The sequence below is a fragment of the Narcine bancroftii genome, chromosome 7 (genome assembly GCF_036971445.1).
Source record: "Narcine bancroftii isolate sNarBan1 chromosome 7, sNarBan1.hap1, whole genome shotgun sequence".
NCBI classification, from domain to species: Eukaryota; Metazoa; Chordata; class Chondrichthyes; order Torpediniformes; family Narcinidae; genus Narcine; species Narcine bancroftii.
Window position 1 is genome coordinate 3,808,864 of NC_091475.1, and position 22,689 is coordinate 3,831,552.

Sequence of the window (22,689 nt, forward strand, 5' to 3'; positions counted from 1 at the left end):
GATGGATTTTGAGAAAAGTTTGCTTCATTTCTAATTGTAAACTGTCATATCTGAAAGTATGCAGTGTTTGTGGGTTTAGAGAGATATATACAAATATTTAGAGATGGGTATACATTAGATAAATCCTTATCAATGTTTTAATGCTCATCCAATTTCTTCGATGGCAAGGAAGTCAATTTATAAAATGGCATCAGTTGCGATACAAACAAGAAATTCTCTTTCAGTTGTATTTTGGATGAAATCAGTCAAATTAACTTCTTTTATTTGATAGAAAGCTACATTTTCTGGAGTCTGGAAAACGAGAGGTAGTTTTATTTAAATGAAATTGTTGGAGGGGTTAGCAGGGTAAATATTCTTTCTTCTTGTTGATGTCTGGAAGGCACTGTTTCAGGTCTGAAATCTTTTCATTTAGATTTAGATGGTTACAAATCTTAAGAGATTTCTGCTCCAGAGGTCTGCAATTTCTTGATCATTGGTTTTATTGTAAATGAGATCAATAAAATATTGGGCACGAGAAAAACTGAGGGAGAAGGTTGTGAAGTGGTGTTTCTGTTTGAGATGAGTCAATCTTGCTGAATGCCCAAGCACACTCAGTTCAATTTTTTTGCTCTTATCCAGGTTTTACTGTTTGAATCTTTTAACCAAATATACTAAGTATTTTTAAGAGTCCTATTTGATTTTAATGAGAAAAATAAGTATGATTCAATATTTTCACATTGTTACCTGGGGTGGCTTGTTCCCCTTTGCAGGTGGTTGTTCTTTGATACGTAAATTGTGGTTCAGCAGACTAAATTATTTGTTTTTTCTTTGTTTTTGCACTCTTTAAATGTTAGTTTTCAGAGCTTTATGAGCCGTCCTTATTGGGGAAATATTACCTCAAATCAGTCATCACTGCATTTAGGTGAGTACTCGAATGTGCTTAAATTCTTCTGTATTCCTCATGTTAACTGTGCTTTTATGAGTATTTAAATATATGTAACGCAAAGTATCACATAATTAATTGCCAAAGTATAAATAGTTTGTGGTTAAAATCACTAGCACATAATTCATATCTTTTAAATAAAGCATCCAAAGGATTTGATTACCTTTGTTTCCCGATCTGCTTTTATTTCAAGAAAGCAATATTTATTTCAGCCAATAGACCACGAGTGCATTACAATCTTTTTAAAAATATTCATGACCCTGCGTCACAAAATTTGTTGTTCTGTGGCAACATTATTGTGCATTACAGGTGCAAAAATTGCTATAAATTACATTTCTGTAAATACACTATTTAAAAATAAATTAATGCAAAAGAAGAGGGGGAAAAAAGTGAAGTAGTGTTTGAGGTTCATTGTCCATTCTGAAATCGGATAGCAGAGGAGAAGAAGCTGTTTTTGAAACGTTGGGTGTACCTTCCTGATGGTAGCAGTGAGAAGAGGGCATGGGCTAGGTGGTGAGAGTCCTTAATGACAGAGGCAGCTCTCTTGAGCCATGGCTTCTTGTAGACAGAGATCAAGAAAGTGGGGAGTGTTGCTGGAGATGGATCAAGTAAATTTGAGTAAAAACACACAGAAATCCTGGAGGAACTCAGCCGGTCTCATACTGTCCAAAGGAGGTAAAGATATATTCCCGAAGTTTCAGGCCTGTGCCCTTCTTTGAGGTCAGGGTGCAAGTTGGCAGCGAAGTGGATGAAATTGATGAGCTCATTGTGGATGCATGAGGCAGCACCAACGCTGTCGTCAATGTGGTGGAGAGTTGAGGAGCTTTATCTGTGTAGGCTTGTAGCATGGATTGCTCCACAAGATTATTTTGAAATTTGAAGTTGTTTACACAGTGACATGAGTCAACAAAAGACGTGAATATGGGAGTGTGGACCACGAGAATTGGAAAATATTTTTACCTCGTCATGTGGAGTTATTTGTATGATGCATTGCTTAATGTAGTTTAACCTTCAAACAGCAATAATTGTTCCCAACAAATATTACATTTGACACTGTTATGCAACAGTCTCCACAAGTACTCCAATCGCATTCTTTAAATTTTTTTAATTAAAAATTTTTTTTAAAACTTACAGCACGGTAACAGGCCAGTACCTACAACCCCCTGTATGTTTTGAATAGTGGGAGGAAACCAGATTCCCGGGAGAAAACCCACGCAGATATGGGAAGAAGATACAAACTCCTTATGTCAGCGCGGAATTTGAACCTTGGTCCCAATCGTTGCGCTAACTACTGTGCCAAACGTACTGCCCCATCAGCAGCGACGGGCTTTTAAAATAAAAAGCCAAAAATTTAAAAATTGTAAAATACACAAGGGACTTTTCTAAAGTCTGTGTAAACAGTCCTGCTGGGCATTCATCTCCATATTTGTACAGACACATTGTGCATAAATGGGTTATTGAATTCTAATAATTAAATATAAGGTAGTAGCCAAGATTTCTAACATGTCATGGGTCATGAAAGGAAGTGAAAATATGTGAATACTACAGGAAGAGGGAAAGTGAAATGAAGAAAGTGAGCGACATTTGGTGAAAATTGATTTTCGGAAAGAATTAGGAAGTGAATATGCAGAGGTTAATTAGAGTTGACAATAAATAGAATAAAGAAAAGACAAATATGAAAGAGGATGGAATTAAAGAGCAAATCAGAAGTTAAAGAGAATACATTTTTTAGTGCTTCTGCCCAAGGGCTTCATATCCCAGGAGGAACGTAGGATGGAGACATAAGAATAACAAGCAAACTTCTGGAGCATCTTGGTACATCAAGTGGAATCTGTGCAGGCGAAGGGACTGTTGACATTTTGAGTTGAGACCCTGCTCTGTAAGAGGTCTGAGTACAGGCCTATATTTGGAGTGTATTTTACACAAAGCTTGGTTTCCTGGGAGTGTGTTAAGGGTGCACATTTTTAGTCTTTCTCCACCAGTTTGTGACAAATGGAGATTTTTCAGTTACATGCATGTAAAAGCTCTGACCCCTTTTGCTCTTTTTTAATGTTGCAGTGAAGGAGAAGAAGGGCTTCGAGCTTATTATTGGAATAAGTTCTCCGCTCCAGAGGACGTAGCATACTACATCAGAAATGCAACTACATCTAATTTGCAACAAGTCAATGGCAAAAAGTTGAAAATCCCCCTGCTGAACTCTTCTGAAGAGATTTCCTCTATTGAAGAAGATTTTGATGTTTACACAATTGAGTTATTTGGTAGAGTTTCACTTACATAGAATAAATATTTGTGCAGAACTAATATTCACTTTTGTACTTAACCCTTGCAGACCTCATCTCTTTTTTATTTTTAAAATATTTTAATATTCTATACATGCAGTAACTACAATTATTATAAAACAGATATCAAAAAAGAACAGATTGATTACATACATGCTTTTCACCCACCTCAAAACACCTCCCTCCCACCCAACCTCTCCCCCCACAAAAAGTACAAATTGAGAAAAAAAATTATAAAAGGATAAGAAGAAAAGCAAATTGAATTTCAGTATGCCACTTTGGCATCGTTTAAGATGTATCCGATTTCCAAGTAATTACAAAATATTTTCTTGCTAATGCTAATTTGACAAATTTCAATTTATAAAATGATGGTTTAAATTTAGGAGTTGTAACTTCAATATTTCATAATAAAAACAGATTGGGAGTTAATGGAAAAACTTGTAAAAAAAATTATTTGTTGACACCTAAAAGGGTTTCGCATCAGACAAGACCAAGTTGACTGTACGAAAGATCCTCACCACACCTAAAACATTGATCTGATCAATCTGATTTCAATCTATTCAACTTCTGTGGTGTAAGATATAATTGATGTAAAAAATTATATTGATCTAATCTATACCTTACATTAATAGTGTTAGTCATAGAATCTCTACATATATTTTCCCAAATTTGTTGATCTATTGTAATATTAAAATCTGTTTCCCATGTCTGCTTAGATCTTTACAATCCTAATTTAGGAGTTCCTACTTGTAAAAACGAATATATCAAAGAAATCATTTTTTTCACAATCCCACTCCTAATAAGAAGTTCTAACTCAGTACAATCAGACAAAAACTTTGTTAGCCCTATTTATCTCTCAGATATGCCCTTAATTGAAAATAACAAAAAAAAGTACTAAGTGGTATAGCATATTTGTTCAAACGTCATTAATTGTCTTCTTTCATAGCAGTCTTCTACATTAACAATCCCTTTATGATACCACGTATTTAAAAACTGATTATCTCTTGAAAAAACCAAAAGAGGGTTAATCAATGGCATTTTAAGTGATAAAGACCCTCCACCACCACCACCAATATCTTAATTTATTTTATTCCAAACATTAAGTAAATGTTTCAATAGGGTGTGCCTTTATCAGCAACCAATGATTTTGATTCCCACTTATGTATAAATTCTTCTGGTTTCTTTTCTCCAATTTTGTTCATTTCTATATTGACCCATGCCAGATTTTCATTTTCAGAAAAAGAAGCAAGGAATCTCATCTGTGCCGCTCAATAATAATTCTTAAAATTAGGAAGTTGTAGTCCTCCTAATTCATATTTTGAAGTTAACTTCTCTACAGAAACTTATTTTTTTTAATTTTTTTTGCAGCTTCAGGTTCTGAAGAATATGATTTAACTGTCAAATCAGGTGAGGATTTTTGTTTGAGTATCGTCTTTCACATTGGATAATATTAACATTAATTTAAATTTAGTGGCCTTCAGAATGTGGTTTTAAAGAAGCCGAGCTTGGATTTTGACAGGGCTTTGGGTTGCTTGTGGGCCTTGCAATGATGCAAAATCTACTAGCTTTGTCAGTTAATTCTCACAATTAACCTCCCATGCATTCTCAGAGAGTTTACTCAGTTTGGGGTTGGAAAGGGATATCTGTGTGTGATTTTTTTTTTTGGACCAATTTCCCCCATAAAAAAATTTGAATCACTGTAACTACATCTCCTGAAAGAGGGGTCATTCAACTCGGGTCATATTGTGGCTGGCAAAATAAATTATTTACAGTATCATTTTACATGGTTGGATGCAGAGTTTTGTGCACTTGTTGGCGCTCAGGATGCAGCCTTAATGACAGAAGACAAGTGGGCACTAAGTAAGGCAATGAGACCCAGGCAACATGCCTGATTGGGTACTGAAGGATTGTGCAGACTAACTGACTGAGGTCCTTGTGGAGATCTTCAACACGTCATTGCAGCAGACTATCGTCCCTGCAGGTTTCAGAGTAGCCATTATCCCAATACCTAAAAGGACACAGTAACAGAAGTCAACAAGAGCTGCCCAGGAGGCATGGCCATGCGAAGGACTTAGACATGTTTTCATTTGGCTCTCAGTGAAGAGTATCAAAAAGATGGTTAAAACTTTAAAGTTAAGAATTTTTCACTAAAAAATGCACAAAACAACTACCAAGAAACCAAGGCACCCGAGAGCAAAAAAAATTAAGTTTTTACTCAGCCAGGAACATTGAGCAAAAGCCCAAAAGGAAGCAGTGCAAGAGAGGTCTTGGGACCGGCAGACACCAGCAGAACTTGGGAGTCAGGACAAGAATTAAATATTATCCTGGAGAAAATGGAAAACTTGAGCAAATGGTATGTTGGCACTGAAAATGTAATGAGAGACATGACTGAAAGGATGTCTGAAATTAAAGGAATCCTTGAATAGTTAATGGAAAGAATGACCCAAGCAGAAGTAGACTTTGTAAAAACAAGATAAGCTAAAAAGCTTTAGAGAAAGATGCGAAACAATGGGAATTAGACAGACAAGGTTGACCACATGGAGAATTTTAGCAGATGAAATAATGTCTGAATTATTGGACTGAAAGAAGGAATCGAGGGAAGAGATCCAGTGAACTTCTTTGAAACATGGATCCTGCAAGTGCTGGCTGAAGACAAATTCAGAGTAAAATTACATATTGAAAGGGTTCAGAAGAGCTGGCGATCAGCGACCACAAGCAGTCCTGGTAAGACTTTTGAATTACTGGGAATGGGAGACATGCCTGGGAGTAGGATATAAATACCCTAAGCGAAATAATGGTCTGCCTGAGAATGACCATGAAAAAAATCAAGATTGTAGTCGTACTTTGATTAAGCAAAGGAAGGAGTTTGATGATGTAAAAAGACAAATGTGTTCCAAAAACTTGAAATATTTGATGATGTACCCTGCGACTGAGGGTCAAATGATTTTTCAAGACTAAGAACGAGGTGGAAGACTTCCTGCAAGGTTTATGAAAAAGTTAAGATTGCCAAAGAGGAAGATTGAAGAATGTTTACAACGGGACTAAGTAAAAGTTGTAGTTTTTAAAACAATCTGTCTTATTGTTTGAAAGTAGATTTTATTGAAATGTTCATGGAGAGCTCAAAAAAGAGAGAAAACTTGGGAAAAGTAGTAACAAAGTGGAGTCTCCATTCTAAGGGGGAGAATGGCACCCGGAGAGGATAATCTATAAAAGTTTGAAAACCACTGTTTTAATCATTCCAACTCTTTATCATAAACTACAAGCCAACATTATAACTGCAGGGGCGTCTTCTGTCCCTGCCAACTTCTTTTCCTAACTATTGAACCACTGGCAGACATTAATCAGGAGAAATCTGGAGAGCAAAGTGTTCAGCGTTGGACAGGAAAAACAAAATTAGTTTATTTGCTGATGACATGCTAATATATATGTCTGATCTAGCTGAATCCTTGATAAAATTACAAACAACATTAGAAAAATATAGAAGAATATTAGGTTATAAAATAATTATGGACAAAGGGGAACATGAGGGGAAATTTCTTTACGCAGAGGGTGGTGGGGATGTGGAATGAGCTTCCGGCAGACGTGGTCGAGGCGGGATCATTGGTTACATTTAAGGAAAGACTGGATCGTTACAAGGATAGGAGGGGACTAGAGGGGCATGGACAGTGCTGGTCAGTGGGACTAGGAGGGTGGGGATTTGCTACGGCATGGACTAGTAGGGCCGAACTGGCCTGTTCTGTGGTTATATGGTTATATATGGTTAAAAGTGAGATAATGCCATTGAAAATGTTTGATTATAAAAGATTTCAAAAAGGTAGTAGATTTAAATGGTAGATGGGATCAACTATTTAGGAATAATGACAGATAATAATTTACTGAACTTGTATAAATTTAATTACACTCCTCTTTTTGGAAAAAAAGTGATAAAGATTTACAGAAATGGAAAGATCTGCAAATTACTCTAGTGGCAAGTCTACGTTGTATTAAAATGAAGGTGATGCCAAGATGTTTTTCAATCATTTCCTATTGTACTACTTAAACATTTCTTTAAATTATTTAATAATTATATAAGGCAAATCCTATGGAATAACAAAGTGCCAAGAATTTAATTGGAAAAGCTAATGTGGGACTATAAACTGGTAGAACTTAGACTTCCGGACTTCAAGAAGTATTTATTTATCAGCACAAGCAAGATTTTTAAAATGTTTTTTAAGAAGACAGTCCCCTGTCTTGGATCTGAATGGGATTGAATTCAATAGAAGAAGAAACAGCAAAGGACTTATTAGAGGAATGTTGTTAATAACAAAAGAAGACAGGTAACCCTATATTGATACATATGATTAGAATATGGCAAGAAATAAATGAGTGTATTGAAAAAAAATCAGGTATATCATTAAGAGCACCATTATGTAAAAATGGATTGCTGTGTATAAATCTGGGTAATAAACTATTGAATTCATGGTATGATAAAGGAATAAGATATATTGATGATTGTGACATGGATGGATCTTGTGTCTTTTGAACAATTAAGAAATAAATACGGAGTGCCTAATGGGACTTTCTTTTGTTTTCTCCAGCTAAGCTCATTCCTAAGGGAAAGATGAGGGCCAAGTTTGGCCCCACTTGAAATTAGTGAAATGGAATGAACAATTTGGTTGGGGAAATACACCTAAATTTATAACTAAGATGTACTATGCTCTCCAGAATGAAAGTGTTAATCCAGGTTTAAAGAGATCGTGAGAGAGAGTGATGGGAATCGGATCTAGGTGTTGCAATAATGGAAAGATGTTGGTCTGATTGATATTTGGATAGCACAACATCAATTATAAATGCAAGATACGGATGAGTGCAATACAATTTTCTACACGAATTATATCTCGCACCACAGAAGTTGCATAAATCAAAATCTGAAATATCGGAAATGTGTTTTAAGTGTGGGGTAGAAATAGGAATGTTTTTACATGCTACATGGTTGTGTGTGAAGGTGAGACCTTTCTGGCAGGATATCACTGAAATAGTAACAAGGATAGCAGAGGTGGCCTTCATGGGCGACACGGTGCTTTATCTTTTGGGCAACTTCATTGAAATAAATAATAAACAAAATCTAAATATAATTTGTTAAAATAGCCTTAGCAGTGGTTAAGAAATGTATTGCAATTACTTGGAAATCCAACTCCCCTCTACATGTAGCATGATGGACTGCTGAGATGAATAGTTGCATACATATGGCGGGGGGGGGAAATTACATACAATTTAAAGAACAAATATATTTATTAAGATATGGCAGCCATATTTGGATCATATAGGGGCCCAATTGTAATTATAAATACCATAATAAAAAGGATAATAATCAATGCTGCTGTAATATAGATGCAAGTGACTTCCCCATATAGAATTTTTGATGGTCAGCATAAATGTGAGCTCTGAATTTATATTGTGAAAATGAGGGGGGAGGGGTTGTTTTGTTTGTTTTATAAAAATATATACTTTTTAATATTAGAGACTTTTTCTCTGTATATTTATGAAAAAAACAAAAATAAAATGTTTTAAAAATAAAGAAAAAAAACAACAGCCCAGTGGCACTGACCTCCATCATTATGAAATGCTTTGAATGTCTAGTGATGAAACATATCAAAGTGCACCTCCCAGAGACACTGGACTCATTTCAATTTGCCTACAGATGGAACGGTTCTACTGATGCTTTATCACTGAGGTCTGTCTCCCCACACATTGATGTAATTTACCAGGATCATAGTTTAAAGAGGGCCTGATAAAATCGGGGAGTACCCTGCCTCCTCGCATGCAACATCTTTCAGTTACTCCCATTGGGAAAAAGATACAGAAGGTATTAGAACCAGATCACTAGGCTGAGGAACAGCTGTTTCCCATGGGCAGTGAATAATTTGAAACCACTCTGTGACTCTGTTAATAATGTTCATTTTAATAAATGTACTGTGTGTGTGATCTGCATGTATGTTACATCTGTACATGTGTTTTGCACTGTTCTGCATCATAGACTAGAGAATACAGTCTCATCAGGTTGTACTGGTACAATTGGATGACAAATAAACTTGAACAATGACAAGTGCCCTGATCTCAGGAAATTAAATGTGAGTAGAGTGTTTGTGACCATCTTCCCATCAGATGGCACCCTATTTCCTAAGCAGCTCCGACAAACTGGATGGTAGAGATTGAAACATCCCTGGATATTGATTTCAAGGCTCAAGAGGCTTGTCAATCTTATCAGGATACCAAGATGGGAGTAATGTCTTACAGGCTGCAACTTCCTCCATCAGCTTTTGTTCTCTACCACATTGACCAAATTCCTCTTTGTTTGCTTCATTTTTAATCAGAGCATTTTGCCATATTATCCTCATTCCACTTTCCTTCTGCCCATACCTGCAATCAGGGTCTTTTATTATGTTGCTTAACTGTAGGGATATTTCCAACCCCTGCTGTTCTTGTGCTCTGAGATGAGAATGCATCATATGCCCTTGCAGCAGGTCTTGCACTGATGGCAACTTCAGAAGTGGAAAAGGGATGGCATCACAGTTGTATCCTTTTTAATTTGACCTTTTCTCATTCCTTTCAAAGTCATTCATGCAGATATTCTGTTTCTGCTCGGCTTTGCTGTTTATCTGCTATGATGTACTTCCCTGACATACAGATGCTTGGATCTTTCCTGTTTCATCAGGCTTTGTAACATCATTGCAAGTACAAAAGAGGACCTCAGGGAATATCCATTCAAAAATGAAACATTCAGCTGTTTAGAAATTGAGAGCTCATTTGGGGTAGATCGTGAGCCACATAGGGTTGAGCAAGGTGATCCATGAAATCTCTCATGCAGGTAGGAGCTCAATTCGACATCTTACACTGACACAAGTCAGTGCAACTCTTGGGTTCTGTCCTGCAACATCAACCTTGATTTTTTTTTTTGTGTACAGACTTTCAGAATAATGACCCCACAACTTTCTGACTCAAGTCAAGACCAACACCAAATGTGCTACAGTGGCCTAATTGCTGCAGTTTTGAGAATGTGGAGCAGAATGGTTACAATCAGAGAATTGGCCAAAGAGACAAGACTATGTAATCTACCATGGCTTATCCTTAGTAGTTCCCTGGAGATTCATGTGTCCTAATATAGAAGCATTATAACTCCCATTCTCAGACAGCTATTTTTCTCCCTTCCTTTTGGTCTCTATACTATCTGAAAGTCCATTGCAGTAGTTTGTCACATCTACAGGATGCAACTTGGCAAGATTCCTTGGACAGTACTTTCCAAACCCATGACAAGGTCAAGGGCAGCAAAATCTTGGAACTTCCCAAAATCTCGCCACCTTTTCAGGATAAATTTTGAATTGGTAATTAAATGTTGGCACAGCCTGCAAAACCCATGTCCCTCAAATAATAAAGCCCAATTAATTTTTAAATGGTTCTGGAATTTGATCATTATACAACTGGGTATGACATTTGAAAAGTATACAGTTTATGTCATGGATAAATTCTGATGCTTTTGCCAATTTATAGATATATTTTTAAATGTCAGGTGAATCAGATTTAACCAACATTGTCTTATTTGTTGTATCTTTGATTACCTTAATATTTACTCTGTCTTTTCATTTTGAAAATTATATTAACTCATCTGATATTTTACACTATTTTTAAAAACTCAAACATGTGATAGTTTATTTCCATATTCTTCTTGTACTGTGACATTTGTTTATCTTATTTTGCAGCGATTTCCTTTGATCTGTATGCAAAACCAGGCAACAATCGGACACTGACATTAACTCGGCCAAAACGACCCTATTATCAATGGAGGCTGCGAGTTCCTGCAGGTCATATTGTCCATTTAGTGATTCTGACATTACGTGGGGCCATTCCAGGAAACTGTGCAATCCATAAATTATCAGCCTACGATTTCCTTCTCCCCATACAGAACAAAATAATAGCACGGTAAGACAGCTGATGAAATTTCCATTATGAAAATATGTTAACGCTTATGGAGTCTCATTTACTTTCTAGTACTTAAGCTGCCTCTTCCTTCATAGGAGTAAATTTGAATTTATTCATCATCTATTGACAGCTGACATTTCATGATTAACTTGTGATGTAGATTGCCTTTGGGAGCAAAACTTGGATCATTTGCTCCTATGATTGGCACGTTTAGCATAGCGGTTAACACAGTGCTGTAAGCACCAGTGATGGGGTTCAAAACTAGCCTCTCTAAGGAGTTTATAGGTTCTCCCTGTGTCCGTGTGAGTTTCTTTTGGGTGCTCTATTTAGTCCTGTTCAAAAAAACCTGCCAGGGTTGTTGGTAAATTCCGTGTCATTGGGCAACATAGGGCAACGTAGGCCGAAACTGCCTGTTACTGTGGTGTGTCTAAATGTCTTTCTTTTTCAATCTTTTTATTCATTTTAATATATACTAAATGTGTATTTGAAATGTTTTTTGTGGCTTATTATAAAATAGTACCTTTCCAATTTCCTTTTTGAGTTTAGTCTTTCAAGAGGATTTTGTACTTGTATCTGAAATTCTAAGCATACTACCAAATCTGAATGAAGAGACATGTGATTGGAGATGCTGGAATTCAGGACAAAAATAAATTACTAGAGCAGCGTATGAATCTCTGGAGGCAAAGAAATGGTGGACATTTTGGGTCAACAGCTTGCAGCAGTTCTGATGTTGACTATCACTTTGCCTCCAGAGATCTGCTTGATCTGCCAGTTCTTTTTTCACTAAATGTGAGCATTGACTGCAGATTTGTGGAGCACTCGGGAGTATGAAATGCAAACTTCAAATGGCTAGATGTCGTTTCTGATGATTTTTTGCTAAAACTAGAGCCACTGACTCTAAAAAGTTCCTTTTTTTTCTTTTCAAGTTCATGCCTGGACTTTTGACTTGGAGTCAACAGTCCATTTGCTTTGGAAAAATAATCATGAATTGTAAATTGACAAAACTTTATAAATATCCTACCCCTTCAAGTGTTCTCAGTCGAGAAATAACTGTTTGGATGGAAATGCAAAACTTTAGGCAGGAGGTTGTTTACTAAATTCTGGAAATATGGAGAATATTTAGTGCAACGTAGAAATCTGGGCTATAGACTGAGTTGCTCATTGTGTTACTGTTAAATGGCTCTGACAAATATACTTCTGGGTAATTCTTTTTGGGTTTTTTTACTAAGAATATTGAAGTTGATGCAATTTTTAAATCTAAAGCTGCTTTATATGAAAATAATAATATCAGAGAATATGCTGTTTATGGACATTTTTAATATTATTTTGAACAATAAAATAACTGTTTTCAGGTGGTGTGGTTCACCTGTCAGTTGGAATCCTCCAATTATCAGATTGACTTCATCTGGCAATGTGATGTTGGTGACATTTTCATCAAAAGTTCCAAGAGATGGTGCTGTATTTAAAGCCTATTTTGAAGCAATTCGTAAAAGAGGTAGATATGTGAATATTGTTTTATGGAAAGTATTTTGAATTATTTGACTAAAGTAGATTTTCCTGTTTAATTTTAATAACCTGAAACTTAAATATTGTGTGGGCGTCCGTGCATGTATGTAAAAAGATTCCACCCAGATGAATTGTCACACTTCTAGGGCATGTACAGTTTCACTTTCTAGGATTATCGGAGTATAAAGTCAAAAAACTAGAGTGAAAAAAATTATTATTCCCCTTTATTGTTACAGTTACAGAAAAATTGTAATTTTTTGAGGTTGTATTTGAGATTTAAAATGTATTGTTCCCTTGCTAGGTTGTGGTGGTAACTTCATATCCTGGAATGGTTCCTTGAGCTCTCCCTATTATCCTCGCTCTTACCCACCCAAGATTGACTGTACCTGGACCATAACTGTGAGTTGTAATAAGATTTTAATTTTTAAAAATTCTTGTCATGGCTACTGAGATACAATGAAAAGCTTTATTTAGAGGCACCATTTTTCAAAAGAAGAAAGGACAAAAAGGAAAGAAAGGAAGTTCCCCCAGAGAGCAAGTGGATAAGGATCACGCCACCTCCTCTGATTTTTTATCTTCAAAATACCACCCTTGTGCCACCCCCCCCCACATCCCTTCCCCGGTCAGCTAAGAGCAAATAACTAGTTGACCAGCTGCTGGTTGATGAGAGAGAAATCTAACCAATAATATTTCAATTATTTATATAGATACAGTGAATTAAAGTTCTTCATATTCCGTTGTTGATAATCACAGTTTATCAGAACGAGCAATATCACTTTAAATGCCAAGTTTTACGTACAGTTTCATTTTCTGAATTCAGATGGTTGTCACTCAAAAGCTAAGGGAAGGAGACAAAACACAAATAAAATAAGAGTTCATAATCATTTCACGTGGTCCAGATTGGTAAGAAGGAGAAACTAAATGGGAAGATGTTGCAAATATTGCAGTTTTTGGGGCGTTTGCCTGATGAATGGTGTAAATACTGTGCAAGTGGAAATTGATAAAAAGATGTTGAATGTAGGTTTGATGATGTCATCATATTGGCAGTAATGACACCTATAAACTGATGTCTGTTGGAATTAAAGGTGAAAACCAGGGATGTTTTGTGTGGTGGAGGGAATGGAATGATTGTGAACAGAAGTGCAGGGATGAGAATGAGTATTGCTGAGGCTCCATTGGCAAAATTGGAGAGGAATTTCCATTTGAGGAATAGGGAACATATTCTAATGAAAGATTGACACTCAAAATCAGAATTTATTGTCATGAACAAGCCATGAGATTTGGTGTTTGGCAGAAGCGTCACAGTGCAATCATTCATAACCACCTTACAACATTACTATAAATAAAAATAGTCGTGCATGAAAAGTAAGACAGCGTCTTTGGTTCATTGGTCATCCAGAAACCTAATGGCAGTGGGGAAGAAGCTGTCCTTGTGCCGTTGAGTACTCATCTTTAGGCTCCTGTAACTTTTCCCCGATGGTAGCAGGATGAAGAGGGCATGGCCTAGATGGTTGGGGTCTTTGAGGATAGAGGCTGCTTTTTTAAGACACCTCCAAGATAAGACAAGATAGATGTAATGGAGATAGATTCCTTTCTGTTTTCCCAATCTCTTTCAGGAAGCAGAGTGGGAGGAAATGGGCCAGCTTTAAATTTCGGCCCATGAATCTGTGCTGCCCGATTTACAGCCAATTAACCTATACCCCCGGTACGTTTCGATCAGTGGGAGGAAAGCAGAGCCCTCAACAAAAACCCATGCAGACATGGGGAGAACATACGAACTCCTTACAGTGCGGGATTCGAACCCTGTTCATGATCGCTGATGCTGTAAAGGTGTTGCACTACCGTGCCACCCCCTATTATTTCTTTGAATATTTTCAGAGTGGTGAAGGTGAACAAGTGAAGGGAAGAGCCAGAGCCAGAGGCAGACCAGAGGAAGATAAGAAATGTGGAAATTGTTCACAAATTTATGAACTTAGCAAGGTTAGGGAGAAAGCAGGAAACAACAATGACAGTATTCAATGCACTGAATCAATATCTGCAGTGCCGACAAATGGGGACTGGCTTGGTCTTCTATAATCGTGTGCCCATAGGCCATCCTAGTGGGAAGTGGAAGTGTAGAGAAATTGACCACATTGACTCTTGTTTCCTTAACAACAACAGCACCACCTTTACAAACTGAATGAAAAATAGTAAGGTGGTTGAATGTCTGAAAATGGAACATTTCAATTTCACCACCAACAGAAATAATAGTAAAATAAGACTTTTAAAAATTTAAGCAAGGAATGAATTGATGTCGATATTAGAATGAATCATTTTTTAATATGCTAAAAAATGTTTTACAACTAATGGAGTGTCATCTCTTTTAAGCTTTTGACATCCTGAAATTTTAATTAATGGAAATTTTGTCTAGAAATTGTTTGCATTCTGCTTTACACGGCGATTGCCTTAGTTAGATATTTTGGTACATTTCTAACTCACTTTCAAAATCAAATGTATTTATTGATCAAATGTAATGTGTGTCATGTTCTTTAACAGACACCTGCTGTAGGATATATTATAGCCCTATCTGTTATTGTTTTGGAAATCCAAGAGAGATCCCAAGGTTCAAATTACTGTGATAGAGACTGGTTGGAGATTGATGGAATCAGGTAAGACAGTAGATTGTAGAATTTTATTACAATGAGTGAAGCATTTTAAATATACATTGAAGAGAGAACATCTGATCCTATCAGGGTCTTTAAAATTACATAGGGTAGACAAAAGGAAACTAATCCACTGAAAAGCGATTCGCGAACACTGAATGCCAGAAATTCAATGTCTGTAAAATAATTTGGAATATTCTGAAGTCATGAAAGGTCGCAGGAAAATGAAATGTTTCAGATGCTATGCTGTTGTGCCTTTGTTTCAGTAGATAAATTAAAAGGCAGCAGTGCCTCCTAGTTTCCCACTGCAAGTGGTGGCCAATCAACATCAGTGTTCTTGTCTTGGATTTTAAAATATTTTGAAGTGGTTTCCAGACAAGATTTGACATCAGCTGACAGCCCTACACCTGCCTCATGTCTGCATGAGAGTGACCTCCACTGTTCTGCAGAGACAGTCAGGAGCTGAACTATTCATAGCTTTTAAGAATGAGAAGCTTTCTTTGTTATTTACAGATGTTTAAATGTATGACTGCAGACCACTAAATTACCAACATTCTTGAAATCAGAATTATGATGTTGTAGAGTCAGACAGCATGGAAATAGGCCTTTGGCTGACTGACCATCAAGCACCATTCACACTAATCCAACTCGTATTCTGATCACCTTCTCATCAACTCCCCCCAGATTCTATCACCCACCTATACACTAGGGTAAATTGACAGTGGCCAATCAACCTTCCAACCTAAGGATAAGCTCTCAAAAAAACACAGGAGCAGCAGTCGACCATCTGACTCTTTGATCTTGCTCTGCCATACATTAAGATCACAATTTCCCTTTTTCCATTGATTCCCTTTGTATCCAGAAATCTATAAATCTCTATTTTGAATGAAATCAAGAACTTGAATCTCCACAACTCTCAAAGATAGAGAAATCCCAGGATTCATCTTCTGAGTGAAGAAATTTCTCTTCATCTTAACCCTAAATTGTCTTATTCTGAGACTGTGACTCCTATTTCAATAAAGCTTCCTCACATTGTTCTAAACTCTGTAGAATACAGGCCTTAACAATTCATTTTCTCCTCGTATCGCATATCTGGCATCCATTCAATCAGTCCAGTACATCTTCACTGTAATCCCTCTCAGGCCAATACATCTTTATTGGGTAGGGAGTCAAAAATTGCACACAATTCTCCAGGAGGTGTCTTTCCAAAAAGCTACACAACAGTGTAAAGACCTTCTTACTCCTGTTTTAAGTTCGATCGATTCACCTGCATGGGGGCTTTCAGCAAACTCTGAGCCTTTGAATGTCAACAATACTCAATCTCTCACCATTCAACAAATATTTCTTCTTGGTGAAAATCATGTTCAGTATAATAGGATGTCTCAAGAAAATCTAAACAAACTCTTCTGTTGCTTCACACCATCTCCATTGTATTGTTCCTCATCTCTTCAGGTGCTTTACATAATCAAATATTGAACAAAACCAACACTCACAATTGGACAGTTTAAAATTACGGCATTTTGTGATGGAAACTATTTTTATTCTTGCTCAGCTATTAAAGGGCATTAATAATGAAAAGATCCCAATTATTGTACATTTCAGTCCAAGTCTCGTGAGATTTATTACATCAGTTTCCTCCCAGAATTGGACAAAGATGTTGATAAATTAATATATAAAATACCATGTTAGCTGTTCTGTAGGTGCATGTGATGTATTCTAGTTTTGTAATAAACATGTAATTTCTGCCTACATTACCCCTGTAGTGACGTGTTTCAGTATATCTTTCCACCAAATTATTTGAATCTGATTACAATGGAACTTAACTCAATTTTTTTCTGAGAAAATAAATTCAACTCCAGTCTCTGTTTACCCCAAGAAAACTGGAAGATTAAAAGCTGGAAAGATAATTGTCAGCTTGAAATTGTTAGTTCAGAACTGTCCGTCCACTTAGAAAGTACATCTTCTACAATCATAACTTTTCCCATTAGTGGACTTGCAAAATTCACATATCCTCAAAATGCATTGTTCAGCTAAGGCCAGGGTCTGAGAAGATTGGTAGATTCTTGAAACTGTTTACATTCTTTCATTGTTTCCATCTGCAAGCCTTTTCCAGGCCACTAGACAAAACTTCTGACAATTTACTTAATCCAGCACTTCTGTGCATGTGCTTCAGAATTGCTGTTCTTTGCTGTGAAGCCATAACCACTCTGGATTCCCAGAGAACCCTATAATTCTGGTTGTTTTTCTTATACCCGTACCTTTTTGTAATATGGTAATAATATGTCAACTCTGCTCTCTACTTCCCTGCTGGTTGGTATTCGTGTAACAATGAAGAGATATGGCCGTGTCTCATCTGCGTGGCAAGAAGTTGATGTGTGCCTGGAATATTACATGTGTATTCCGACAGTGACATCATCTTAACCAGTATTGGGACCTTAGATGCATGCACATCAACTGGCAGTCAGCTCAGTGCATCAGTGCATTGACTGATGCTAATGAATGGTGGAATTTGTTGCGTGCAGTCTACCTTCTCTGAGGGCATCGATGGATTCTCCAAAAATACCTTGCGGAGATTTCTGTGAATATGCAAAAGGATTTTGGGCAAGTACTTGGTGAACTTTGTCACTTTGCAGATAGTAGCCGTATTTCTTCCACCCAGTTGTGAGTAAAGCTGTTCTGGTTTGGAAGGAAAGAAAGCAGCAGTAATTCTCTATATAATGTGAGAAAACCACACAAATGCTGTAAGTTGGTGCATCACCGCATAGCAACTGCACTGTCACTGAGTCATAATGGATAAGCGATTCACTTCCATTCAGAAACTCGTGCAGAGATTGCAAAACTGTTCTTAATGAAAGCAGAAAATAGATTCAATAGCTCAAGAATATCAACAGGTTTTCAACTGTCTGCTAATCCAATTACATGAATCCAATAGCACTTGGATTTTTGTCCTCAACTGGGCAGCATTCTTCTTGTGTTCCCATTCTGTTTCTAGACACCAAGATGTCATCTAGGTGCCTGGAAGACGGGCAGATATTTGATCAAACAATCTCGGGAAGATACCGCAGCTGATGCCAAGCTCTGTGGAAATCTGCCGTGTGCAAACAATCCAAAGTTAGCATCAATTGCTGAATTTTTCATTGGGCCTTTGTATAACTTGAAATCCTGGTAAGAATTTGACATAATCAAGGGATGTGAGGATCTGCCATCCCAGATAATCAACTAAATCAACAGTCTAAGATTCCAAGATCAATATTTTAAGGCAATCAGGGAAAATAGGATTTGTTTATGAAAGTGAAGCTTAGAGGTGAGCTATAAGCTTATTGAATGGCAGAGTAGGTACGTATGATCACTATAGACCCTAATGGTGCCATCTTGTCTTCACTAGTCCAAACAATAAATTTGTCCAGTTCAACTAAACATGTTTCCCATGCTTTTCCTTCAGACTGTAAGATACAGACTGTTCTTTGAAGAATCAGAATGTAAAATACTGCTCCAGCTGAATTTTGGGTTGGATGCCTTGAATACTTTCGAGTTCATAACGAAAAACCTTGGGGGTACTTGGCAGTACAAATGCAGACAATTTCTCCATGTTTATAATCTTCAGTTTTGGATGATTAAATTTGACCCTCACCCTGGGACAACAAGGGGAAGCTTTGTTCACTCCCATTGCTTCTCACATTAACTTCATGTTCTTTTTATCTTTTGTCATGGCAGTGACTTCAAATTCACTTTGTAATATCACATAAATTCTTGCTCATGAATCAGTGATACTACAGCACCAGCATCAATGATATTGATGTTCTTTTCCCTTCAATCTATACAGACATACAGAGAAGTTCTATATCACGTGTATTGTGTTTTCACTGTTCTTTCCAATAGCCTTTTCACTGTTTGGTTGCTTGTGTTTATCATGGTCTTTCTTTGGTTCCGTTCAAGCCACAATTATGCCATGGAAACTATGGTGTTTGCATTCATTAGTTGGACTCTCCTTCTGCCAGTTGTTCACTTTTCCCAAAGACGTTGAAGGGCAAGGCGCCAACTCGTCACCCTGAATCTCAGTAAAGGATGATCTGGCAAATCCAATGTTTGCTTTAAATTTGGTTTATTCTCTCTGTCCTTAGAGCGCACACATCTTAGGTTACTCAAACTATATTAGCAACACCCAAATGCGATGTTCAGCAATTTGTTTCAAATCTGATTAGTGTTAGGTCTGCTTTGTTCATGAATGAGTGAGTCAAACACCAGACTGAGTCGAAATCAAGGTTCTTTGTTCTTTATTGCCGGATTGTAACACTTGCAACTAACAGTGTTAGTTGGAGAAGGCGCATTCTGCCGTTATCAGCAAGTGGTGTTTTTTTTTATACCTCAGGATACGTACTTAGTAAATGATCATACCGTGACATTGTCCAATGAATAAACTGTTGCTACCCTTCTCTGTTAGTCTGCTGCACATCATTCTTGTTAGTGCAAAGCTTATCTTGAGTGGACAAGGTCACATCTGCATTCTGTTACGGCCCAGCACTGGGTGACTCCTTCTTCATTCCCAGCTCATGATGTTTTTACCTAACATTAGTCTGCAACAAATTTATCTCGATGTTCATTCCAGCTCCTAATCTTGTATCAATGAACTATGCGACTAGGATTGGAATGCTCATGCTGTTCAACAAGTTTGGGAAATGGGACTTGTTAGAATTATCTTCAGGCATACAAGCATCTCAAAACTGGCTAAAGTTCAAGACCATCAACATTAGTACTCTTTATTTCACTGATAACAATTTTGCTGCTGTGAATCTCATGCAGTTATGCTTGTAAGTGAAAAGTTGAACTTGGAGTCAGCTCGGCAATGTATTAGAAAGAGACCCTTTTCTTGGAAATATGAATCATTCCCAGAACAGATGTAGCATTCAACAATAATAAGAGTGATGGAATAAAACCATAGAAGAGAGATAAAATATCTCTAAAATGAAACATGATGTGGAAAGTGATTTAAGTTATTTTGTGGGAATGTTAAATATGGTGTTGCCATTTGACACTTAATCATATATTTACTTTTATAGATACTGCAACCGAGTAACTGAGGGTGGTTTCCACAAAGTTTATGGAAGATCTGTCAAAATCAAGTTTTCCTCTGATCAGTCAGTTACCCACAAAGGATTTTATTTGGAGTACAGAGCTTTTAGCCATGAGGATCGTAAGTAAACCTGTCCCTTTAATTTGCAGGAATTAAATGTTTATCCATCTGAAGTAAAGATAAGGATATTTAATATTTTATTTATATTGGCCTAGGCTACCTGTGTTGCTTCTTCCCTCATGTTAACTTGCAGTTGTGGAAATAATGGCATGCTTTTCATTCCTGCCACTAACTTTTCAGTATTCAGAAAATGTTGCATTGCGGAAGGTGCCAACTTTCAATTGAATTCTTAAATTGAAGCCCCCTCTTTGCTCACAAGTGAAAGTAGCAGATTTCATGGTAAATTTCAAAAAGTTACATGGAAGTTATCCCTGTTCTCTTGTCTAACATTTTGTCCCACAATCAACAATGGTTAATCAGACAATTATACCATTGCTATTGCAGGGATCCTTCTTTTTCCATATTTCATAGATTCCAACAATGTGAACACTTCATCAGTATTTCGTTGGAAGTTCTTTTTGAATGTTTGGGAGTTGCAGAGAACACCACATAATTACAAGACTTTTCCTTTAAATACAAATTGAGTATCATATTCATTCTGGAATAAATACATCCCTAAACCACCAACAAAAAAACTATTTTGTTAAAGTCTATTACTCAGGTACATATTGCATCTACAAGTTATATTGCGGAGAAAGTTGACCATTTTACCAAAATTACTAAACTTTATTTAACCAGCATGCCCGAACCAATTTAAATGCAAGGACGGATCATGTATTTCTTTAAAGAATCACTGTGATGGATGGTCCGATTGTCTCGATGGCGGGGATGAAGCAAGATGCAGTAAGTTCTTTCATTGCTTCTTATATTAACTGCTATTTATTAAAGAGTAATCAAATGGTAGAATATTCATAAATACTCAAAAAATCTAAAAAAAAAAATGAGATGCAAACTTTGTGTTTTACTTAAAAGACTAAAGTCTGCAGTTTGTGGAGTTAATGGGACTTGAGATCTTGCTGTATAGTATCAGTTTTCTGATGGTAAGGTATCCTAGAGGATTGTAAATTTAAGCATTCTTGATAAAAGAATAGAATCAATTTCACAGATCTTACTGCACCATGATCGAAAAAGGGGTGAATCAATTTGAGACTGATATTAATTGACTTTTGAAGTCGAAGGATATGCAGCATAAATTGGCCAGGATATTCCAATGGAAAAAGTAATGGTGTTATAAGGAGAAATGCAGGATACTAGGGGTTGATTGTGGGGTGGATATTTTTCAATTTAATCAAGAGACAGAAAAACTAGCAATCTAGAACTCTTCTTGTACTTCCCTTTTCATTGATTCTGTTCTGGTGTTGCTTGATTTTTATTTTTGTGTGTATGTGTTTTAATACAATGTACTCATCTATTTGGGGAGAAAGAAATACAAGAAAGTTTTAACCTTCAGTTTTTGCATATAGAAAGGAGGGCACGGAAACAAACTACAGTATTCATTCCATTGTTGCTCGCTCTCAAAACTCTTACTCTCATTTCCTTGTATTCATTCGTATTTTCTTTTCGTTTATTTTATAAGGGTTGCCTCACCTGACATTATTTTAAAGAATTTGTGCGATAAGGATACTTTCTGCAATGACATTTCTCAGTTGGTTTATACCTGAAATGACAATTGGATTTTAGCCTTTTTTTTTAACCACTTGCCAACCATTCAATTGGAACATTTGACAATTTGACAAAGGGTTGTGCCCCAAAACAGTGACCATTCTTCTTCTCCTACCAATGCTGCTCAACCTACTAAGTTCTTTCTGCAGATTGTTTTTTTTGCTTCTGATTCCCATATCAGCGGTACTTCCAATTCAAAACTATTTCATTAATTTATAATCCCAAATCTTATTATTTGGTGAACTTCATTGGAATTCCATTTAATTTTTTTTCAAGAATTCCTTCACATTTGCTCATTCTTGGTAAAATTCAACTGAATTGTTCCTCCAATTTTTCCGATATACGGCCAGCAGAACAGTATGCTAATTTCTATCTATGAACAAAACAATATTTTGTCATATCTAGGCTGTTGCATGAAAATTCAATTCCCCATTTGTTCTTTTGATGTCCTTTTCCATCTACATTCTCACTGATTTATGTGGACTTCAAGGGGTTAATCCTTACAGAGCAGTATTGTTAAAAGACATTCAAGGAAGATGGAGAGTTTCTACTTTGTCCTGCACCCCTCACAGAAATCAGGCCCCAGCAAGG

General features: G+C 36.6%; 1 protein-coding gene across 1 annotated transcript in view; it reads left to right on the forward strand.

Annotated features, from left to right (window-relative positions):
- The window catches only part of LOC138738416 (suppressor of tumorigenicity 14 protein), a 48,653-nt gene that overhangs the window by 4,685 nt on the left and 21,279 nt on the right, over positions 1 to 22,689 (forward strand). Inside the window, exons 4-12 of the mRNA XM_069888567.1 lie at positions 834 to 901; positions 2,981 to 3,180; positions 4,570 to 4,608; positions 10,938 to 11,157; positions 12,510 to 12,652; positions 12,965 to 13,062; positions 15,199 to 15,311; positions 20,363 to 20,496; positions 21,175 to 21,279. Coding sequence (XP_069744668.1) covers positions 834 to 901; positions 2,981 to 3,180; positions 4,570 to 4,608; positions 10,938 to 11,157; positions 12,510 to 12,652; positions 12,965 to 13,062; positions 15,199 to 15,311; positions 20,363 to 20,496; positions 21,175 to 21,279 — 1,120 coding nt within the window. The remainder of the gene's footprint in view (positions 1 to 833; positions 902 to 2,980; positions 3,181 to 4,569; positions 4,609 to 10,937; positions 11,158 to 12,509; positions 12,653 to 12,964; positions 13,063 to 15,198; positions 15,312 to 20,362; positions 20,497 to 21,174; positions 21,280 to 22,689) is intronic.